Source organism: Lepidochelys olivacea, assembly GCF_965140295.1.
Source record: "Lepidochelys olivacea isolate rLepOli2 genome assembly, chromosome: 5".
Lineage (NCBI taxonomy): Eukaryota > Metazoa > Chordata > Testudines > Cheloniidae > Lepidochelys > Lepidochelys olivacea.
Window position 1 is genome coordinate 79980620 of NC_140415.1, and position 24202 is coordinate 80004821.

Here is a 24202-nt window from a genome sequence, read left to right on the forward strand (position 1 = left end):
AATATTTAAAATAAAGGTGGCCTAGTTCTGTCCACAGGTACACACAATCAACTCCACAACGTAAGGCTGCACAGGTTAAATCCAGGGCAAAGTTTGGTTAGCATTTCTAGTGCACACAGCCAGTCATTTCTCAGCTGAAGGTATTAGAGGTGTAAATATCAGAAAGATCACTCATGGGTACTAGGGACCTGATCCAAAGCCTACTGAGGTAGATGGAAAGACCTCCTTTAACTGCAGTTTTGGCTCAGGCCCTATGTGCCCAAAAGGAAGAAAGGGCAAGGAGAAAATGGAACAGGCTGGGCATGGAGAGTGTGGATTCATGCTTCACCTTATTCAAGGATAGCTTAGCTGCCAGACTGGTGAGTGCTGCCTGGGAACCAAGCCAAAAGTCCTTCTGGGGACACTAACAACTGTATAGTGCCTCCAGAGTCTGTCAAACATACCTGTTGGTAACTAGGACACAATCTCTCTCTGAGCTGGGCAGAGGAAAGCAAAGTGAGACAGACGCCAAAAAGTACAAAAACAACTTTTTTTTTTTATTCTGATTGCCAAATTATTTAAGGCAGGTATAAAAATGAAAGCATTCAATATACATTTTACATAAAATAAACTAGATTACAGCATAAAACAAGTAACCAGGCAATGGCATTAAAGTCTCTCTTCTAAAACTGGATAATTGTAAACATTAAAAAAAAGACTGCAGGACTATTCAAGTAATAGAACAATCACAGATGTCTTCTGGTATGCAGGCTATTGGGTTATTTGCCATTCAAGATTATAAAAAAAAAAGACATTTCATTATTCACAGATACTCATTATTTCCCCATTTAAAATCTATACATTATGTACAACACAGTTTTTGTGGTACTGGCAACCCCATGCCTTCCAAATGTATATTTTTCACAATACACAATTACAATGAAACAGTGAGTACAGTAACATTTTACACTGATGCATCTTAACAGGAGCCACCAAATAGACATCTAAATTGTACCAAAGTGTCATCATCACAGTTAGCCTCTCTGAGGGCTTGTGGGCAATATTAGAAGGGTATGCAAGGTTCAGGCACACTGATACATAATATTATTTATTTACAATTAAAAAGCAAAAAGCAAAAAAAAAAAAAAAAACCGGCCTTTTGTGGTTAACATTTTTCTAAACATGACAAATACATTTTTCCTTTATTGTGTGGTTTGCAACTTAGCAGCAGACCCAGTGTGCGAGCCTGGTTACCGATACAAAAAAAAGTAAAGAATATATATATATTTATATATATATATACGCACATATATATATATATATATAAAAACAGAAGTCTAATTACAGCAACATTTGTTACTCTGTGATAAAATCTGCAATTTACAAAAACGAAATGACTGGTTTTTGCCTGCCATTAAGGCATTTCAAATTAACACCATGGAACTGATGTCTGTAATAAAGCGCTTCCTCATGTGATCCAGTCACATGACAATGTACATTTCCAAACTCCTCATTCTCTAAAAAAAAAAGAAAGAAAGAAAAAAGAGGTTTTAGTAGGATATCCTTTTCCATCATTTAACTCTGAACTCTTGAAATGCACAAAAACTGTGAAACTAAACACATGTAATTAGTATTGCCAAACCTAGCCCCCTGCTCCAAATCATGAGATTTTTTAAAAATAATAAAATTGAGAGGGGGAAAGGAATAGTTTGTGTCTCTTCTAGTTTCTGAACCTTTAGGGTGCACTTGGGTCATGTGCTCAGGCTTGTCTCTACAACACTGAGTGCTAAAAACTTGCTTTTTATTCAAATGAAAGGTGAGATTCTCATGTAATCACTGCCTCTGGGGAGCTGGGACTTTAAGAAAAACACCATATATCACGGCACTTGTGATAAAGTCATGAAAATTGGTAATTTTAGTGCGTAAGATTTATTCTGGAAGTGTTTGTGGATACTCCATTGTTAAGGCAGAGTTGAGCTTTTCACTTAAGACAGAATTTTTATTATATATCAGGTTTCCATTTCCTTTAGAGGTTGAAAAGTAAATTCTATTTAAAAGCAAGTAAACCGTTTACATTTGATTCTTAGGTAACTTTAAAATAATATAATCTTTAATGTACCTTCTAAAAATATTTTATTTCCAATAAAAGTATCTGCAAATCAGGAAGCCAGATAGACTTGTACTTATACATAAGAGCAGAAGTTTACTCAACTTTAGATGGATCTACTCCAAAATGAATCCCTTGCTTGCCTTTTATGAAAATATTTTGAATCCTAATTATATACTTCATAATAACTTGTTTTACTTTAATAGTACCAAGAGGTAAAGGATATTCTCTGAAAATCTCAGAGAAGAAGCAGTCTATTTCATTGATTAATTATCTACATTATGATTATAGTATGAGGGTCAACGACAAGTGTCTTGTTCGGAAGAATAGAGCTACAATTAACCAAAAAACCCCCCTCCCTTCTCAATAAAAGCTGCTGTCTATAAGGATGCAGATCTCCAGTCTTAGAAACCTATAATTTGCTTCCTCCCTCCCTATTAAGATGTCTATGTAAGTATAATTCAAGGGTTACAAGATATTTACCTTCTTTGTGCAGGAAACATACCAGATGCAGATGCCTGAGCAGCCACCTGCTGAGTGGCAACAAGGGCAGCAGAGGTCAACCCTGAAGGAAAGAAGAAACAGAAGACTGTGGATATACTTTTGGATTTTATGGTGTTCAGGAAGATAAGTATTGTCGTCAGTTCAAAAACCATAAATAGCAGCCAATCACTTTTTGCAGGATGCATACATCAAATATTTCAGGTAAGAGAGGTAAGACAATTTGCCTGGTCTGACCAATTTGCCTTAATATAATGTACTGAATTCTCCTTAATAGGCATTTTACAAGAAAATATGGCATTCTACCTTATTGTATTTCTTTCCAAGCACTGCACTGCATGGTGCTAAACGGTTTGTATGAATTCCTGAATAGGAAGCTCAGTTGAAATAATGGGTACCAGGAAACAACAAGAATCAAAAGTCACAGTGAATTAAAGAAACGACATGCTAGCTGCTTGGAATACAATACTTCCGTAGTAACTTATCATTTTAAATTTCTCCCACTGAATGAGCATAATGCATCCCATAAGGCGTATGGAATCACTGAATCCAATTTAGAAATATTCAAGACTTTTGCATAGGAAAATGACTCTAAGGCACTGAGAGAACACAATGAATTAATGTCATTTTAGCTACAAACTGTACTAGTGTGTACTTCACTGCAGGGGAGGAAATCTTAATTCTGCTAGAACAGTGTCAGAAAAGGAAGAAAACCTGGGGTAAATCAAGAGAGAATGAATGATCTTTCATGCATCTCTTATTGTGCTTCTTTTTCCTTGACTGCAACAATACGTGCTGAATTCACCTAAATAAAAACAGATCATGTGCTATTGAGAAGCTGTAGCTGTGAAAATCTCAAGGTTGACTGCAGGGTCTCTCTTGTACATAAAATTTGTTCAAAATTAAAAGCTTTTCTCTTTGCCATGCTCTCTCCATTGTTTACACAAGACTAATTGTGTAAAAAAGTTTATTTTTTTACCTCCTTTGGGTCTTTCTAATCAGTTAGTGTCAGTTTTTATTATCGTTGAAAATACTCATGTGAATGATATCCTAGCTGACAAGTAAAATTTTAATAATTTACTGGCAATCAGTGGTTGAGTTCTAAAACAGTATTACTCAAGCATGAAGCTGTAGCTATAGTGTCATTTGGTGTTACCAGCTTAGTCCTTGCTGAGTGTTTTCAAACCTTCTCCCTAGATGTAAACTATTTTTTCTGGTTTCCGTAAAACACGGGTTTCTATTAAAATAGCTTCACATCACACTTGCAACATCAATTAAATGACTTTAAAAGACACATCGATCCTACAGTCAGAAGCCACAGCTCACCTTGAAATGGGTCATATTGCCCAGGTATAAGTGGGTAGCCCATTCCAACGTGTGTGTGGTGGTGTGTATGAAGGTGCCGCTGGCTAAAGGGGGAGTGACGATCTCGCTCCCTCTCTGCTTCCCGCTCACGCTCAGCTGTAGATTTTTCCACAGGCTGACAATAAAAAGGTAAAAGAAAATGTATATAATATTTTTTAAATTGAGAATATCACAACCAATACACTCACTCTGGGTATCTAGCAATGGACATTTAAACACGAACTATGAGATCTGATTCTCCAGTAAACTGGAGCGGATTTGCTTTGCTCCCCAGAATAGAAAGCTGCCCTAAGGCTGGTGTAGCCATACTCTCAGGATAAAGGGATCCTCAGGCATCACACAGCAGCCACAAACCACCTCTTCTCCCACCAATTCTGCAGGAGGAGGTGGCCTATAGGCTCCCTTATGCCCGGCTGATTCCTGGCTGCTCTAACAGCCTATTTGAGCTGGTGGCAGCCGGTGTAAATCAGTCCTTGGACTTCTTTCATTTGCACTGGGGACTGAACCAACTCTCAGGAGCAGGAGAGCTATTTCAAAACTATCTTTCATCAATTACAACTTTACTGACTTATCTGAAGGCAAAATAACACGGTTTACTCTGACATGCAAGTCTCCAAAACAGGATTTTAGTAATTTGCTATTCAGAAGATAACAGCTCCGCAGCAAATATATTGAAGGGAATATTACCAAATCCCGTAGTTCAACTTTTTAATCTCATTATCTGTTTTCAAACAGGATCTTCTTGGCAAACTTTAATAAAGCGTACCATGTACCAAGAGCTATCTATGAATCTGGATTTCCATATAAATCTGCTACTTATATTAGGAAGTATATTAGCAAGAATCCTATTATACTTGTCACTTCCAGTATATGCCAGGGAAGCACCCTGATTTTAAATTACTTTGGATTTAGATGCAGATATTAAAAATATAGTCATAGCTTGACTATGCACATGTTTGGATGATGTTCTCTGCCCTTTCCCTACCCAACCCCAGATGTATTGCTGTTCAATAACAACAGATGAAGCCTTACAGCAGGGGACTTGCTGCGGTACTGGTTGGCATGCTGCTGGAGCAAATCCAGTGCTTTAGATTCAGTGGTTGATTTTGCGTTGATGCTAGGGCTGGTATTGACTTTCTCCGCCTCTTCTCTCCCTGACATCTTCCCATAAACAGGATAATGAAATCCTGGCGAGAGATAGGCCCCTGCAGATAAACAATAAATGCCACATCAAGTTACTGTTTTTACATTTGGTTATACATTGGGGTGGAGAGATTCCTATACAGGGGATTACATCAAAAATGGATCACGTGACTATAAAATTGTATCTTTGTTCTTCGATTTTTTCAGCTAATTCACCCTGATGAATGGAGGTTATAAAGAGGGTTGAGCTTACAGACATTTCAGACATTTATGGGTCCTCTTAAGTGAAAGGAATAGTAACTATAATGGTTCTGACAGTAAGTGCTTAGAATATTTTTATAGGCAATAAACTATCTGTCAGTCTAACAGCAACAGCAGCCTGTCAGGGGTTGTGGAAACTGTAACTGGGAACTCTGACAGTTCATAAAAGGAACATCTTGTATTAAATCAGTTTAATCTGCAGAACTTTCCCTAGCATAAGAACAAGCAAAACAAATGTCATCCGTGAAGCTGCTAACAGCCAATATTAAAATGTAGGTTTTACTCCACTGTTAGTGTGTAAATCTTTACTAGTGTACAATGCCAGTTACAGAACACATACCAGGATAGCTGTGCATTAGAACAGGAGAGACTGCACGGTATGCAGGATGGTTGGGATCATACATCTGTGGGTAAGGATAAGCGTGCAAGTACTGTATATAGGACTGATGCTGACTCATTGGTGAGGAAACGGCCACTCTAGCACCCCGAGAGTCCTTCCAATTTACAGGAGTCTTTCGATCATCGTTTTTGATCTTGCTCTCCTCCAATGACTGGGAATCAGAACGCTTGACCTCTTTCGGCTCCTCTTTAATGCTTGTTAATGAGACAGGGAGGTTGGGTATGGAACCTTCCTTATTAGGTGTTTTTCTAGGGCTGTCTTCTTTTAGTTTTTTCTCCCGATCAAGTTCTTCTGATTTTTGCTGATCAAGGTATTTGGGCTGGTAGACATAATGATGCCATGTTCTTGAATCTGCGTCCTAATATGAGGGAGAAATACATTTGGTTCTAAATGCACACTGTGAAACAAGATAGTTATTGATATTTCTCATACTTCTGTAGAGGTCATGTTTTTATAGAAGTGTTAACAACACACCCAGATTATGTATACTGTAGGACAGACATGCTTCTTATAGGTTCATTATACTTTTAAGCTCAAACTCCAGCCAATATTACAATGTAATAGCAATGTAATAAACTTCTACCATAATCTGATTGAATTATTTTATTTATATCCTTTCCATGCCTTTGACTAGTTTAATCATGAATTACATATATATTAGGTGTTAACATTATGTGATCATACTATATATGTATTTTGATTAATGGCCATAGAGAGAGAGATTTTCCCATCTGTGAACTACAACATTGCTAATGCTACGTCAAAGGACTTAGATAACCTGGAATGATGAACCTGAAAAATGGATCTTGCTGGAAAGGTGCTTATATTGGCCTTGATCCTGCCAACATTTGTACACTTGAGTAACTCTACGCATTACAGTCCCATTCAATTAAGTGGGACTGTTCACATGTGCAAAGTTATAAAATCACTGTTCACCGAGATTGAGGTCAGGGTTTGAGAAATGTGTGTAGAATATGTCTAACTATTATAAAACAGTTTATAAACATGCTAAAGAGTGGGTACATGGTTTCTCTACAGGATTACTTAAAACAGCACTATCTTTACTGAATAACAAAAGAACATTATTTTTTATGAGATGTACAAGGGCTAATTACTATTACTTTACTTTACTGGTCAATGTTCACAGCATAAGAAATACTAATAGGTAAACTGGATTAGCGTTGGTTCAGATACTCATCATAGTCCATGGAAATCTTCTCCTATCCAAACTTGAACCATCCCACTTTCCTTCTAGTTCCATGACCCTCAGCCTTACCTTGAAAGATGGCTTATGAAGATGAAATCTAGGAGTCAATCTAGTGCCAAATGCCAGAGCATGCGGATATTCAGTGTGGGAGCACTGGATCACAGCAAAGAAACAGTAAAATGTCTTGGCAGGGGTGTGTATTGGAAGGCTGTCTAAAATGTGAGAAGGCCAGGAGGAGCCAGAGTGGTAAAACCATCACTGGCTTCAGTGGGGCCAAGATTTTACCCATTGTGTGGGCCTGCAGAGGTCAGGAGCTTACTGACGACAGATAGGGAACCATGTCCCCGATTTTGAAAAGGTCACGTCGGATTAGGATAAAGAGTTGAGCATCAAAGAACCTGCTTGCCCTTCTTTAGTAAATGCCAGCTGTCATCAAAAAACAAAACAAAACCAAAAAAAAAACCCCAAGCCATTTTTTAAATCTACTTTGCACTTCATTCATAGTGAAGAGTGCTTATTTCTTGAAATTTCACTCTGCTGCACTAAGCAGAATGACTTAAATTTACATTTAAGAGTTTTAATTCTACTTGTTTCTATATGGAAACCATGAATTCTGTTTAATTAAGATTAAAAATTTTCTAACTAATTTCTTAAACCTGGATTCTGTCACCTCTACTCATGCTCAGTTTCCTCTCTCTCAGAAGCCCCACTGAAAGCAATAGATCTATTCAAGGAATAAGGTACTACTCAACGTCAGAAAGGGTGCCAGAGTTTGGCCATTTAGGTAAGATAGAAAAATACAATAAAATCGTGCCAGTAAAACCTTAAGAATAATTCAAGATTATCCGTGTTCAAGTTCCAGTGGCCTCACCTGTTTAAATCTTGTGGTAGGATCTACTCCTGTTTGTTTCATTGAATCCATAACAGATTTCATTTCCACAGCCTCCTTTATAAGCTGATGGTTTTCCATTTGTTTGGCTTTGAAGCTATCAGACTGAAGCTGCTGCTGGTGAGTGGAAAGAATCTGTGATTTGCTTGTCTCTTCAGCTTTGCTGGGGACTGATGACCCCATTTTAGTGTTATTTTTGCTTGTCTCTGGAACTGAAGGAGCCTTTGAGATAGTAGCAGAGGGGATATTTTTCTGCTTGTTGTCATCCTTTCCTAGTTCCTTCAGTGGAGGTTCACTCTTCCTTTCACAGTCTCTCCCAGTTTGTGCCATTTTCTGCTCTGCCAGTCTCTGGTCCTCATAATATCTTTCATACTGCTGCCTATAGGCAGGGTTAGAGGCCATCAAGGACTTTTGGTCCATGTAAAGCCCATAGGCATACTGTCCATAATAAAGTGACTGGGCAAGTGCAGGATGTCTCTGAGTTATTACTGACTGGTGCTGAGGCTGTAAATTAGTGGAATTGGTATCATTTTTCTTGGAATCTGATGGTTCTGTCTTGTCTTTCTTTTCAGCCTCTTCCTCAGCCTCCTTTTTGATCTTCAGTCCCTGTGAGGTACTGCTGTTCCCAGCTGCAGGGGTGCTGACCTGTCCAGAGTGCATGTAACTTGGAGAATAATAAGGATCGTAGCCATGGTAATAGGGAGAATGGGACTCTTTTACTTGTGATGATTGTGCTGTGATTGAAGAATGTCCTTTTACAACACTTTCCTTATTAGAAATAATATCTGAAGGAGAGCTGGCCTTTGACCTCATGCCCTCTGACCTGCTGTCAGAACCACCATCGTCCGCAGCATCAGAAATATCAGAGTAAGCCGGGCTGTTGGTTTTAGCAGCTCCACTATCTGCACCATTTTGTGTCAACACATGCAGTGGCGCCAGAGAAGATTGTCCATTCACCAAAGTGCTGCATTCCATTCTGGAGGCACTCCCTATAGAAGGGCTGGGTGCATTGTCTGTGAAAGTGTAAACCTTATCCGCTTCAGCTTTAATACTTGCCATCCTGCTCTCTTGAGACTCTGACAGTCCATTAGCTAACACTTCATTCTTGTTGAGATGGTCCTTTAAAAAATGTCCAGATAAATCTTTCCCAGACCCTTTTGAATCCTCTAGCTTTCCCAGCTTAGAATCCATTTTAGGACTTCCAGACTCTTTGCTTTCTTTGTCCTTCAGCTTTCTCTTCTCCTTTTTCTTTTTGTCTTTGAGTGATGTGAGAGCGGGGTTTACAGTGCTTGGCTCTCCCATAATAGTGGGCTTTGGTTGAATAGGTTTTAACGGAGGGCTCTTTGGTGTAGCCTGAACAACAGTAGTTGTGAGTGAGGGCAATCCGGGTATTGTCCCTGTAGTGGTGGTTGTAAAGGCTGTAGTGGGTATAGCTATTAATTGGGGAGGAGTAGGAGCTGGAGCTGGGGCAATGGGCCTAGCTGTTTTAAGTTTTGACAGATTTTTATCCACTTTGCAGGTATTGGCTTTTTTGCCCCTGTCTTTGTCTCCCAAATTTTTCTTGTCTACTAATCCTTCAGCTTCCAGTTTGGGCATTTCAGAGGCCAAACTGCCATCTGCTACTGAACAATTGTCCAGTGAGGCTGCCATATTAGAAATTACAGGAAGGGTGTTCAATTCACTGTTTGGGCCCTTCTTTTTACCAGAATTTTTGCCAGTTTTAGAACTGATGATTGAAGTTGGGCCATTATTGGTCAACTCTCTTTTCCCCTTGGGTGTCCCAGGGGTATTAAGAGGGCAAGGAGATGTTGGTGCTTTTAGCTGATCAAAACTTGATATACTTGTGCTTGGCTCACTGCATTCAAGTGCCACATTACTTAATGCTTCCTCACAGTCTGAAATTTTATCTTCGCTGTCAGGCTCAAACTCCAGTTTGTTTTCTGGATCTAAATGTGCATGAGCCTGGTGGTAACGCAGTCCATTAATGTGCTTGTACTTTTTGTTGCAATTGGGGTGAGGGCAATCAATCAATACTGGAGAAGAGCAGCCTTGGTCCAAAAACGTAGTCTCAAGTTTCCCCTGTGGGGTGGTTGGAGTGCTTCTAGAATTGGTGCGAATGCGCTTTCCAGATTTATTGTCCTCTGAACTGGAGTTCAAGTCTAGCTCCATTGGAGGCTTATTTTTCCTCTTATTTGTGGATGAGGGGCTAGCTTTGACATCCTCCACTGCACAATTTGGGGGTGTCCTGCGTCCACTTGAATTAAGGCTGCCCCGCCTCCCCTTCCCATTGGCACCACCCCTGTTCTTGTTCTGCAGTCCTCTTGACTCTGTAAAGCTAACATCATTTCCAGGTGCAGCTGCAGCAGACCTTGCTCGCTTTCCTCTCCCCCGACCTCCTCGCATTTCCAGGTCACTTGTTGGCGATTCACAAAACCTAAGTTAAGAAGAACAGATGTCAGAACAGATACTAAAACATCACCACCAGACACCATCAGCTGTTTCAACCATGAACTGATATTTCAAATATCAGAACGACACAGCTTTATGTAACAGAATCCTCTTCCAAATATTAATGTCATGAAAGAAAAAACATTTGCTTCAGGAATAATACTGACAGAGAAAAAAAGTAGTTCTTGTATCCAAGAAAATATTTTAAAATAAACTCAATTTCAATTTAATTCCAGAGATATTTTTTCAGTAACACAACAATAGAAAATACAAATTGCCAGCTCAACGTCTGCATTTTGCAGTGTGAAAGAGAGAATTACTCATTCTTCTTCTGAATGGTGTCAATTATATACAGTTGTTCTTTATTTATCTCTATTTGGTTTCTTGCCAAAGATTGGGGGTGGGGGGGTGGGGGGAAGAGTGGAGAAAAAACAGTCCCAGAATGACTGCCTACCTGGGAGGGGCCCAATCATGCTTTGTACAATCCAGCAGGGTCCCGACATAAGTCTTGTTCCGCCATGTAACATTTACCACCAGGACACCTGTAGGAGGAAGAGAAACAAAATATTATCACAGTTACAACTTTTTTTAAAAAACGAACAGAGCCCCATTCTTATTTGCTTTCAAAAGCTGTGGTCTACACTCTTCCTCTTTTCTGGTTTCAGGGACCTCAAGTTAAAACCCACAGGAAAGAGTGTGTGTGTGGGTGCGCGCGTGTGTGAGATCAAGATACAGCTGACAGAAGGAAATGGTTTTTGCCATGTCCTGCTGTAAAACGGCAACATTCACCTCTTAATTTTGCTATTACTGCACATAATTGCTTTCATTTGGCAGGCAGCCAGCATAAACTGAGCACCAGTTACCAGTGCTTAAATCAGTAGGTGACTCAGAAGAATGTGCTTTGTTTTCAACAATACTATAGTGGTGATATTATTGATCTGAAATTACAAATATCCAAATCACCACACACACAAGTTTTGTTATATAGGGATATCTACAAACCCTCTAGTTATTATTGGCATTCTCTCTGTCATTGTGAGCCTTCCATTAACCTGGCCTCCAACCTAAATTGAGGCATTTAGGAAGACAAATAATAATAATAATAATAAATAATAATAAACCAATGTGCTGTTTCAATGTTAATGTCTTTATCATTTAAAGCTTTGCTTTAAAAATACTTATGTTAAAATTTACATAAATCTGCACAATAAATGTGGGCTTAAAATTTTGTTTTATCTGAAAAATCAATGTATTAATAAGTATATACATTAGGGGCTTCTTTTAAAAAAAATTAAATGGAGGGTTTCATTCAAACTCATTCAGCTTTCTCTCAAACACTTTCACAGACAGAGACAATTTATACTTTCATTTTCACAGACAGAGACAATTAATCATGTTTGTTGACCAGTCAACATAATTACCCCTTTAATTCATTAGATACTGTAGATAAACATAAGGTAATATTCTGAATCAGTTATCATTTCTCTTTAGAATGCATGCTGAAAAGATTAATTTCACCTAGGCAGAAGAAGAGGCATGGTGCAAAATGTTAGCAGATTCACAGAAATTCATTCTAAAGAACTAAATATTTAACTAAAACTACACACGCGAATCTCATGGTTTGTATTTCTCTACACTCCCCTTGTTCTAGCTAGCTTTAGCTTTCCTACAATGGAAATAATAATGGCACTGTGCCAAAGACGTTTCTAGCCTGTCTGCTTGCTTTGTGTTACCAGTGTGATTTCTAATTTTACACTAAAACTATCCCACTCTGCAGCACCAATGTAAAGTAAACATGTAACCTCCAGCTTATTTCCTTAGGGACCTTTTAACAGCAGGAAAGTATTTGAAGTGCTGTTAGCTAAAGTACTAGGGAAGAAGGGATTTCCTTGAAAATTCTCAATAGCAGATTTGAAAATTGTTCCCCATATGGTTTTAAGTTGCTATTATTATAAGTTGACAGTAGAATACCATATATTGTGGTAAGATGGTCTAAAGGACAAAAAATAAATCACTCTTCAACCAAGGCTAAAAACAGGCTCCCAGGATATAAAAGATCAGGCTAAAATTCCTATTTAGACAATCAGTATATTAAATTTATTTTTTATCATCTGTGCTTTGATATTAACAAAATGGAATAGCTGGGGACATATATTTTATTCTGACCCCTTTAAAATAAAAAACAAACACCTGACAAAGCTATGGGGGGGAGGGAGTGAAGGTTTTTCCCATCATTTGCTCTCTAGGGCATCGTGTGTGGTGTCAGAGACCTTTCCAGCTGCTTAAAATTCTTCAGCATGTCAGCTATATTTACAACACTGGAATATATTTGTATTGCCAGAAGGTTACTGCATTTTAGCTTTAGATGCAATAGGCTGAATCACTGTGTTTCAAAGTCTCTGATGTAGCACAAATGTATAATTAAAATTGCTTGAAAGGAAACATGAAAGAAACAACAAACCGTCCATTCTTAGAGTAATAAAATTAAAAACGAGAAAAGTCTGCACAGACACTTAACATTTGTCTGCAGTGAAAGGCTTTTGTTATTGCATTCCCCTAAGGGTTTCACGTTTCCAGCAAAAGCAGGCTTTGGATTGGCCAACTCCTACTGCGAGCATTACTATCTGATTGGCTGGGCAGAGCACTGCAGCACAGACCACAAAAAGCAAGTGCCTCGGATAAGTAAGCTTCAAAGGGAAAAAATGATGCAACACCACAGAACAGAGCAGTAAGTGAGAGGGTGACTGACTGAGTGAGAGAGACTGTATATGCAGAAACTGTTTTATCAGGCAGGAATAATCCGAACAATGAGAGAGGCTTGCCTAATGCTTCTTGACTCTGTAAATCAAACACTGGTTTATTTGCACTAACTAGGCTTGTCAATGTGACGAAAGGTTACTGTCTGCTAAACTGCGTTGTGTTTATACACTGAGACTCATGTCATTGAACTGTTTAAGATAGCATTCAAACCTATTCAAAACTGTAAGAACTGAATTTGCTCACAGGAAAACAGGATTAAGAAAAGGATTACTTAAAAAATAAGTTATTAATCATTAATCATCTGTGGCACCGTTTAAGGCAGGGTAAGATTTTATAAATAACGGTCTAAATGAAACTGATACCTCAAAATAGTAAACCATTAGAGGCTCAACTTAAATGTATACCCCAAATTAAAAAACACAGTAAAAGAACTAAAAAAAGAGCCACCGTGGCTTAACAACCATGTAAAAGAAGCAGTGAGAGATAAAAGGCATCTTTTAAAAAGTGGAAGTCAAATCCTAGTGAGGTAAATAGAAAGGAGCATAAACACTACCAAATTAAATGTAAAAATGTAATAAGAAAAGCCCAGAAGGAGTTTGAAGAACTAGCCAAAAACTCAAAAGGTAATAACAAAATATTTTTAAAGTACATCAGAAGCAGGAAGCCTGCTAAACAACCAGTGGGGCCCCTGGATGATCGAGAGCACTTAAAGACGATAAAGTCATCGCAGAGAAACTAAATGAATTCTTTGCTTCAGTCTTCACGGCTGAGGATGTTAGGGAGATTCCCAAACCTGAGCCATTTTTTGTAGGTGACAAATCTTAGGAATTATCATCACTAGAGGAGGTTTTGGAATTAATTGAGAAACTTAACAGTAACAAGTCACCGGGATCAGATGGCATTCACCCAAGAGCTCTGAAGGAACTCAAATGTGAAATTGCGGAACTATTAACTATGGTTTGTAACCTGTCCTTTAAATCAGCTACTGTACCCAATGACTGGAAGATAGCTAATGTAACACCAATATTTAAAGAAGTGCTCTAGTCTAGAGGTGATCCTGGCAATTACAGACCGGTAAGTCTAAACATCAGTACCAATCAAATTAGTTGAGACAATAGCAAAGAATAAAATTGTCAGACACACAGAAGAACATAAATTGTTGCGCAAAAATCAACATGGTTTCTGCAAAGGGAGATCATGTCTTACTGATCTATTAGAGTTCTTTGAGGGGGTCAACAAACATGTGGACAAGAGGGATCCAGTGGACATAGTGTACTTAGATTTTCAGAAAGCCTTTGACAAGGTCCCTCACCAAAGGCTCTTATGTAAATTAAGTTGTCATGGGATAAGAGGGAAGATCCTTTCATGGATTGAGAACTGGACAAAAGACAGGGAACAAAGGGTAGGAATAAATGGTAAATATTCAGAATGGAGAGGGGTAACTAGTGGTGTTCCCCAAGGGTCAGTCCTAGGACCAATCCTATCCAACTTATTCATAAATGATCTGGAGAAAGGGGTAAACAGTGAGGTGGCAAAGTTTGCAGATGATACTAAACTGCTCAAGATAGTTAAGACCAAAGCAGACTGTGAAGAACTTCAAAAAGATCTCACAAAACTAAGTGATTGGGCAACAAAATGGCAAATGAAATTTAATGTGGATAAATGTAAAGTAATGCACATCGGAAAAAAATAACGCCAACCAAACATACAATATGATGGGGGCTAATTTAGCTACAACTAAACAGGAGAAGGATCTTGGAGTCATCGTGGATAGTTCTCTGAAGACGTCCATGCAGTGTGTAGCAGCAGTCAAAAAAGCAAACGGGATGTTAGGATTCATTAAAAAAGGGATAGAGAATAAAACGGAGAATATCTTATTGCCCTTATATAAATCCATAGTACGCCCACATCTTGAATACTGCGTACAGATGTGGTCCCCTCATCTCAAAAAAGATATACTGGAATTAGAAATGGTTCAAAAATGATTAGGGGTTTGGGACGGGTCCCATATGAGGGGAGATTAAAGAGGCTAGGCCTTTTCAGCTTGGAAAAGAGGAGACTAAGTGGGGATATGACAGAAGTATATAAAATCATAAGTGGTGTGGAGAAAGTGAATAAGGAAAAGTTATTTACTTGTTCCCATAATATAAGAACTAGGGGCCAGCAAAAGAAATTAATGCGTAGCAGGTTAAAAACAAATAAAAGGAAGTTCTTCACTCAGTGCACAGTGGAACTCCTTGCCTGAGGAGGTTGTGAAGGCTAGGACTATAACAGAGTTTAAAAGAGAAATGAATAAATTCATGGAGGTTAAGTCCATTAATGGCTATCAGCCAGGATGGGTAAGGAATGGTGTCCCTAGCCTCTGTCTGTCAGAGGTGGAGATAGATGGCAGGAGAGAGATCACTAGATCATTACCTGTTAGGTTCACTCCCTCTGGGGTACCTGGCATTGGCCACTGTCGGTCGACAGGATACTGGGCTGGATGGACCTTTGGTCTGTATGGCTATTCTTATGTTATGTTCTATTCCAATCTGTTATCATTTATAGAAGCTTTAGCTGAGTGGTCAATAAAACCAGAGCAATATTATACTGTGATTGATAAAAAATAAATGAAGGAAGTTTCATCTTCAAGGAGGAGGGGAGAGAGTAGTTATACTCTTTGAAAATCTCATCCATCTACAATGTTCCTCTGCATGAGAGCTTTACAGTTGCAGACAGATATTCCTATATACAAATATCTATTTAGAACTGTGTGTCTGTATTATGTCCATATGTCTTGCATATAAATTCCTGTGTGGATTGCTCTCATATAGGGAAGTGTACATTCAGTCCACATATGCCACTAGAGCCAAATGAGAATGGCAAGTTTTGGCTTTGGGAAAATAAATGGTATAGCATTTTACTCAAGTGCTGAAATCATTTATTTAATGTCCCCCCCCCCCCCACACTCTCCTGCTGGAGAAGATCACCTTAAGTGATCACTCTGGTTACAGTGTGTATGGTAACACCCATTGTTTCATGTTCTCTATGTATATAAATCTCCCCACCGTATTTTCCACTGCATGCATCCGATGAAGTGAAGCTCACAAAAGCTTCTGCTCAAATAAATTTGTTAGTCTCTAAGGTTCCACAAGTACTCCTTTTCTTTTTATTTAATATTTTGCGATCCCTGGACCTACTCAAGTGAATGGGCAAAAACTTAAAAGAAGGAAGAAAGTGCCAGTGAAGATATATGATGACAATTAATGATTGGTCACTGGAAATTTGGTTTCTGCAAATTAGAAGCTCCAAACTAAATGTCAACTCTACATTTCTGAACCATGGAGATACATTAAAATTATTTCAGTGGTAATGTTAATACTTTCATCTCATTTTATTCTAACGACCATAACCCTGAGAGTGGAAATCATAGATCTTCCCCATCTTTAAATTCTATTATGCTATCTAGCCCATCTCTCTCTGCTACTACAGAATTGTTCCCTAACGTAGATTTTCAGTATGTTGTCCAGTTTTGTTCTAAATGTACAAAGCAACTGGGCTTCTACGTCTTCTCTTGGGAGATTATGCCAAAGCATTAGAATGCTCTCTGTATTTTCCTAATATTCTGTCTACATTTAACCTTAGTTAAATTCATTTTGTTACTTCTTGTTAAAACCACATGTATCATCCTCAACGATTCGTCTCCCTCTTTGGTGTTTATATACTTGTATTCCATTATATTTCCCTGTATTTAATAATGTTAAATGTATGTAGTTTTTATATTGTGTATATATAGAGTATATGCATGTTACATTTTAAAAAAAGAAGCAGCACAGAGACAGGCATCAGAAGTAGCCACAAGCACAGAATAACTGAAATCAATAAGAAATTCAATCATTCACATGACCTTCCAGTATAAGAAAGTCAATACTGTATATTTAAAAAAATAATTGTCAAGCAAATAGGAGTAAATTCTTTCCTTATAAATCAGTTCTACTAATATCCTACTCATTTTTGTTGGTCATTTCTACGGCATCAATCCTTAACTTTAAGCATGTGTATAGTTCCATTTCAATGGGATTGCTCACATGTTTAAGTTAATGATGTGCTTAATTTTTTTGCTGGAATTGGGTCTAAACTTCCTTCTAAATTTGCCAATATCTTTTTGGTAACAACATGCCCAGAATGAAACAGAATGATCTAGGTCACCTCAGAGACATCTGTAGAAAGGAAGCCTTCACTCTCTATTCTTTAAGAAAAGTTATGGAAGAGGATGAATTCTCATTCCTTCATGTACAGAATACAGAATCTCTTTAGCCACAGGCAAGTTCTCTAAGAACGTGCTGTGAAGGAAGCACTTTTAATCAACTAAAATTATAACAGACATGCTTTGAGAGAACAGAAGCAACATGGGATTTTAGGAATGCCTCATAAAGAGACACAACTGGAAGGCCCACTGCAGCAGAGCTCTGGAAGATGAAAATGGAGGTGATCAAAATACTGGATAGCTGGAAAAAAATGACTTGTTGAATCCAGTTAAGATGTACTATTATAATTGGTTCCTTTAGTCCAAATCTTTATCCTGGCACATAACTCAAGTAACAAAGCTACATAACTGGGAATTCGCTGGGGATTGAGGGGGAAGGGATCTTCTTGCCAGGTTTCAGAAGCATTACACGGCCAGTAGCTTCTAATCTTGCTGCATCTGAATCCACATGGAGTGTACCTGCAGATTCACTGGCCCTTCCCTGACCTCACCCACAAAACTCCCCTATATGCTGAGGTGTTGAGAGCACATGTGCTTTAGTGGTTACAGACTCTTGTGTGGTTCTTCACATCCTGACAGATGCTTCTTCCTGTTCAGAAGAAACTCAATTGACGGAGATGAAAAAAATGTCTGTGTGCACATCTCATGAGTCATAGCACTACTACAAATTATGCCACTCTGTCTTCACTAGCTTTCCATCCACAATTCCCAGACAGGACAAACCATTTCTCTGATAATACACAGCAAAAGCATTCACAGACTCTTAGAGGTGTGGCACAATATCTCACCTTAGGTGGGTGCCAAGGTATAGGAAACAGCTGTAAAAAATAATTACCTCCCTTTCCATAACTGTTGTTCTTTGAGATGTGTTGCACATGTCCATTTCACTATAGGTGTGTGCATGCCTCGTGCACAGTTGTCGGAGATTTATACCCCAGCAGTACCTGTCAGGACACCATGAGTGCTCTCTGGTGCCTTGCACCATTGCAAGCATATATAAAGGGCTCTGCTGCCCCTGAACCCACTCAGTTCCTTCCTACCAGAAAGACTCCAATAGAGAGGGGAAGGAGGACAGGTTGTGGAATGGACACATGCAACACATCTTTAAGAACCACAGTTACATAAAGGTAGGTAACTATTTTTAGTTCTTCAAGTGATAGCACTTGTCCATTCCACTGTAGATGACTCACAAGCAGTTCGAATTGGAGATGGGCGAGAAGTCTATTTGAACAGGGATTGCAGCACGTCGTGTCCAAATCTGGCATCCTCTCTAGATTAATGTGAGATGTCATAGTGAAAGGGAAATGTATGGACTGATGACCAGGTTGCCACCCAACAAATGTCCAGTATGGGTACACAAGCCAGAAAGGCTATGGAAGTTGCCTGTGACCTGGTTGAATGAGCCACCACTTTGGCTAATATTGCACCTCAGGGTAATCAGTAGCTCAAATGCATATAGCTGGAAATCCAGGAAGAGATCATCTGGGTGGATACTGCCTGGCCCTTTACTCTGTCTGAAACAGCAATGAAGAGCTGAGACAAAGACTTAAAAGGCCTAGTCTGATCCAAGTAAAAAAACCAAGGCTCTTCTAGCATCTGGAGTATGGAACTTTTCTTTTCCTTTATTTAAATGAAGCTTTGGAAAGAAAATCAGTAAATCAACGGCTTGATTAATGTGAAAATCGGAAACCATTTAATTTTGGGTGAGGTCGAAGGAAAACAGTGCCCCTAAAGAAAATTCTATAGGGAGGCTCCCGTACTCTCCTAACTGAGGTAATAGCTACCCATAAAGCCACCTTCACAGATGGGTGCAACAGAGAACAAGTCACTAGCGGCTCAAAGGGGGAACCCATCCACTTTCCTAGAACTAAATTTAAACTCCACTGTGGAGGGTATTATCTGAGCAAACATTTTAGAAATCTGAGGGACACTGGGGTTTGAAAAAAGTTATCAGTTATACAGGGAGGATAGAAGCTTGAGTTAGTTCCATCAGAGTCCATTTGGTGGCTAAGTGCTAACCCTTGTTTCCAAAACAAAAAATAGTCCGAGATATAGCAAACTGGTGCCTGAGCTGAGGGGATGTCTCTTAAAAAGGAACAAATGGATAATCTCTTCCATTTAATAGAATATCAGGGTTGGAAGGGACCCCAGAAGGTCATCTAGTCCAACCCCCTGCTCGAAGCAGGACCAATTCCCAGTTAAATCATCCCAGCCAGGGCTTTGTCAAGCCTGACCTTAAAAACCTCTAAGGAAGGAGATTCTACCACCTCCCTAGGTAACGCATTCCAGTGTTTCACCACCCTCTTAGTGAAAAAGTTTTTCCTAATATCCAATCTAAACCTCCCCCACTGCAACTTGAGCAAGATAAATAACTTTAGCAAGATAAATAGACCCAGTTGAAAGCTTCCTACTATTTAGAAGAATTTTCTGCATCCCCTTAGAGAAAAACTCATTCTGAGGTTGTCAGCCATGAAGCTTCCACAGAGTCAGGAGGAGGTCCTGAAGATTGGAATGAAGGAGACAGCTGTGGAGGTTTGACGGATAGAGCTAGTAGAATTGAAAACGAATGCTGATAGGGCCATGCTGGGACTATTAGAATAAGGTAAGCAGACTATTTCTTGACTTTGGATATAACTTTGGGAAGGAGTGGAACTGGAGGGAAAGCATCCAGCAGACCTTCTGACCAGGGTAGGAGGAAAGCATCTGTCAGTGAACCTGGGCTGTGATCCCCTTGCGAACAAAAAAGATAACATTTTTTGTTTGCTATTGTTGCAAACAGGTCCACTTGGGAAGTTCCTCACCACTGGAAAATGGATGTAAACACATCTGGATAAAGAGACCACTTGTGGTGACCTGTGAACGACCTGATTAGGTGGTCTACTGAAGTCTTTTGAACTCCCAGAAGATAAACAGCTCTCAGGTTGATGGGACTGGTGATGCATAAATCCCAGAGGGGGATCACCTCTTGGCATAACTTTATCAAAGGTGTCCCCCTTGTTTGTTTACACTGATCATGGCTGCTATGTTGTTGAGTACCAAAAAATTTTGCCCCTTTATATGCGGAAGGAACTCCACACAAGTTAAACAGATGGCCCAAAGCTCCCTTGATATTCATATGGACACAGATACTGAGGCGACCAAAGGCCATGAGTCTGAAGGGGACTGAAGGGACCCCCCCCAACCTAGATCTAATGCATCTGTGACTAGAGTGAGTGACTCTTCTTGAAAGTAAAAAGGTATCTTCCTCACAAAAATGTGCAAGTTCTAACCACCAGTCCCGGGAGGATAAAACTTGTGCAGGTACTTGAACCATATGATGATGGGCCACTGAGTACACCAAGGCCAGCCAACCATGTTGTTCTCTGGGTTGTAGCCTGGCATGCTACACAACACAAGTGCATGCCGCCATCATGTGTCCTAGAATTTTGAGACAATTCCAAACTAAAGTGAGAGGGTGCACTTTTAGATCTACAGCAGTGATGCGCATTGTTTGGAACCTCTGTTCTAGCAGCAAAGCCCCAGCCTTTGTAGAGTCCAGAGCTGCCCTAATAAATTCTGTTCTTTGAAAGGCATGAGGATAGATTTCTTTGTATTGATTAGAAGCTCCAGAGAGAGTGTCAAAAGTGGACTGAATAGTGGTTAGGGTTGAAGAGTACCTAAGACCTGGTGCAGCCTCTTAGCCAATCATCCAAGTAGGGGAACACATGAACACCCAACTTTTGCAGGAATGCCACTACTACAGCCATGCGTTTTTGTTGGATCATATTAAAGAAGTTCTGTATTAAAATCACAAATGAGTTTGATTCCCCATTAGTTTAAATTCTAGGGTATTACTAACTAAGAGGTCTCTTGGTTTTTGGTACTGTTTCTCTCCCTCTATGTGTGAAACTTGCAAGCTGCTAATTGCATTAGTACATTCTAAGACAGAGTCTGTTCTCAAAGCAATTCACGCAGAGAGACTCAAAGCAATACTCTAACAACAGAAACAGCACCCTGAGACTTCCCGCCCTTTTGTTGTATTAACAATTGTGATTAAAATAGAGATAGAGGATGTATGTGGATGGATGCTTGGTGTGGATAATAACTGAATGATCAGGGAGGTGCCAGCCTAAGAATCCAGTGTCCATCGGCTGAAGAAGGCGTCAAGTGGAAATAACCAGAGGACCCCCCCGGAGGGCAGACTGGAATCCACCCAACAGCCTCAAGAATGGGAGCACCAAAGAACAAGATAACATCTTGGAGCCGTCAGAAATGTGCTATCTGCTGATTGATTCAGCAACAGCATGATAAAGCAATTCCCATAGACTGGCATAGGAAGAAATTCCTATAGAAATAGACTCTAAAAAGTGAGAACTTTGGGGTCTGATTCTGCAAACCAACTTCCAGGAGCATCAGATGAGCATCTGACAAGGCCCTGCTCCCTCCTCATGTCCAGGCCACTTGGCCAGTGGCTTGGCATGAGCAACTCTAAGGCTGGTAACTACGGTAACAACCTTGCAGAACCTGTGTGTGTGTTTGTATGAATGAATGTGTGAATAAATATGAGACTGAATGGAATGTTATAACTATAACTAACTGCTTACTATGATTCTTTCTGTATTCACAATAAATGTGGTATTTTGCCTTTTTCCCTTTAATAAGATCCTGCTGGTTTTTATTTTATTGGTATAACATTTTGTGACTAAGCTAGGGGATGCTGACAAGTCGAAAAGCAATACTGCAGTTTGGTTGTGGGATCTGTTGACCATGAATCTGAGAAACTTTCTGTCAATCTCCATGTGAAAAGAAAAGGAGTACTTGTGGCACCTTAGAGACTAACAAATGGTGGGAGGAGGTATTGTTTCATATTCTCTGTGTATATATAAAGTCTGCTGCAGTTTCCACGGTATGCATCCGATGAAATGAGCTGTAGCTCACGAAAGCTCATGCTCAAATAAATTGGTTAGTCTCTAAGGTGCCACAAGTACTCCTTTTCTTTTTGCGAATACAGACTAACACGGCTGTTACTCTGAAACCTGTCATGTGAAAAGAAGCATCCCTTTAAGCTAAGAGCAACGTACTAGTCCCCAGGATTGAAGGAAGAGATAATAGACACTAGAGTAATCATACAGCCTTTTGTTTTCATTGTTTAGCTGCCTTAGATCTAAAATAGGCCTCAGAGCGCTGCGACATGAAGGACTGAAACCATTGGGACTGCTGTAGGAGGAACAGCTTTCTTTTTGTTGTCGGTGTATAGATCTCCAGAGACTTAAGGGTCTCCCTTGAATCCTTAAGACTATGAAGCCTCTCATTTGTTGTATTGGAAAAGAGAAAGGGACCTTCAAATGGGAGGGCTTGGATGGTTTGTTGCTCCTCTGGGGGAAGACCTGATGATTGCAGCCAAGATGAACATCACATAATGATGGCGAAAGCCATTGCTTGAGCCACAGAGTCCGTTGCATCCCAGCTCACTTGCAATGATATTTTGACAATTAATTTCCCCATCTCCCCCACAGCACTGAACTCCTGCTTTGCCTCATCAGGGAGCTTGTCTTTGAACTTCACGATACTATCCCACAGGCTGAAATCGTAGAGACCTAGCAGAGACTCTGAGTTCACGATCCTCAACTATAAAATTCCTCTGGAATAAAACTTTCTGCTTTATCAAATGGGTCCACCTTGTTTGTTTACACAGACCATTGCTGCTATGTTGTCTATGAATACCGACAAATTTTGCCCCTTGATACGCGCAAGGAACTCCACCCAAGCTAAACAGATGGTCCAATGTTCCCTTGATATTTATATGGAGACACAGATCCTAAGGAAACCAAAGTCTAGCTTTTTTTGCTTCTTTTCTTTTCAGGGTAGAGGCCCGGTATCTCTGTCTCTCTTTATGTTAGCAGCAGCAACTACCAGGGAGCCTGGATGTGGGTGGTTATAGAAGTGCTCAAATCCCTTTTCCATCCTTTTAGCAGTTGGAGGCAGGGAAGATGGGGTTTGCCATAAAACCTTGATAGGTTCCAGCTTAGCTTCATTAATAGGGACAGCTATCCTAGACCAGTGTTTCTCAAACTTTTGTATTGGTGACCCCTTTCACACAGCAAACCAATGAATACGACCCACCCTTATAAATTAAAAATACTTTTTTTTTTAATTTAACACTATTATAAATGCTGGAGGCAAAGCGGGGTTCGGGGGTGGCGGCTAACAGCTCACAACCCCCCATTTAATAACCTTGTGACCCCCTGAGAGGTCATGACCCCCAGTTTGAGAACCCCTGCCCTAGACAGTCCTGCAAAGGCTAAAATATCCATGGGCCTGTGTGACCCTTGCTGCACCTCTTCTGGGTGGAAATACAGAGCTGCAGCCACCTCCTCAACAAGTATTGATGAGCTCTGAAATCATCAGGAGAGGGAAAAACAGACTCAGTCACTACCACCTCATCAGGCCATGAAGAAGCAGCAGCAACAGCTAAGGGTTGTTGAGGGGGTCCCTACTCCAGTTACTCCACAGGAGAGTCCCAAGCACACTGTCCGACACCAGTCCTGGGGGGAAGGAAGATGTTTACCTTGCTGCAGATGGTCCCTGTGTCTAGCCAATATTGAAGGGTGGAAAGGGAGCGGAGAGGCTCTAGAATGTGGAGGGAAGCCCAAAAGAGCCACTGATACAGAGGCAGAACCCAGCTATGTGCAGGCCATTGGCTCATACAGTGCTGAAGCTGTGGCTGGTACCACAATGGGAAGGCACCCACCTCAGAGTCTGATAAGGATTCCACTTTCTCAGACCACAGACCAGCTCCAAGTCTGAAGATGGGGGTACCAACAAGATCATTGCTGGCTTCCCTCTAAATGGAGCCCCACGTAGAGGAGCCACAACTGTAGAGGCCACTGGTACCAAACAGTGCTCTGGGGCTGGAG

At 40.0% G+C, this 24202-nt stretch overlaps 1 protein-coding gene and 1 long non-coding RNA gene across 4 annotated transcripts in view; one reads left to right on the forward strand and one right to left on the reverse strand.

The window, feature by feature from the left end:
• Positions 1–595: 595 nt before the first annotated feature.
• Positions 596–24202, reverse strand: part of ZNF608 (zinc finger protein 608) — a gene marked incomplete at its 3' end in the record, with an annotated part of 106781 nt that continues 83174 nt past the window's right edge. For 2 of the 3 annotated variants that reach the window (XM_084628384.1, XM_084628383.1), the window contains exons 4-10: positions 10755–10842; positions 7835–10286; positions 5697–6114; positions 4985–5157; positions 3914–4067; positions 2570–2651; positions 596–1496 (exon numbers count right to left, since the gene is read on the reverse strand). In XM_084628384.1, the coding sequence (XP_084484510.1) occupies positions 1490–1496; positions 2570–2651; positions 3914–4067; positions 4985–5157; positions 5697–6114; positions 7835–10286; positions 10755–10842 (3374 nt within the window). Of the gene's footprint in view, positions 1497–2565; positions 2652–3913; positions 4068–4984; positions 5158–5696; positions 6115–7834; positions 10287–10754; positions 10843–24202 lie in introns of those variants that run through there. The other variant, XM_084628385.1, reaches the window with a different exon arrangement.
• On the forward strand, positions 12963–21876 carry LOC311520708. The gene is made up of 3 exons (XR_014711675.1): positions 12963–13028; positions 19748–19908; positions 20086–21876. It is a non-coding gene; the product is annotated as an uncharacterized lncRNA (long non-coding RNA).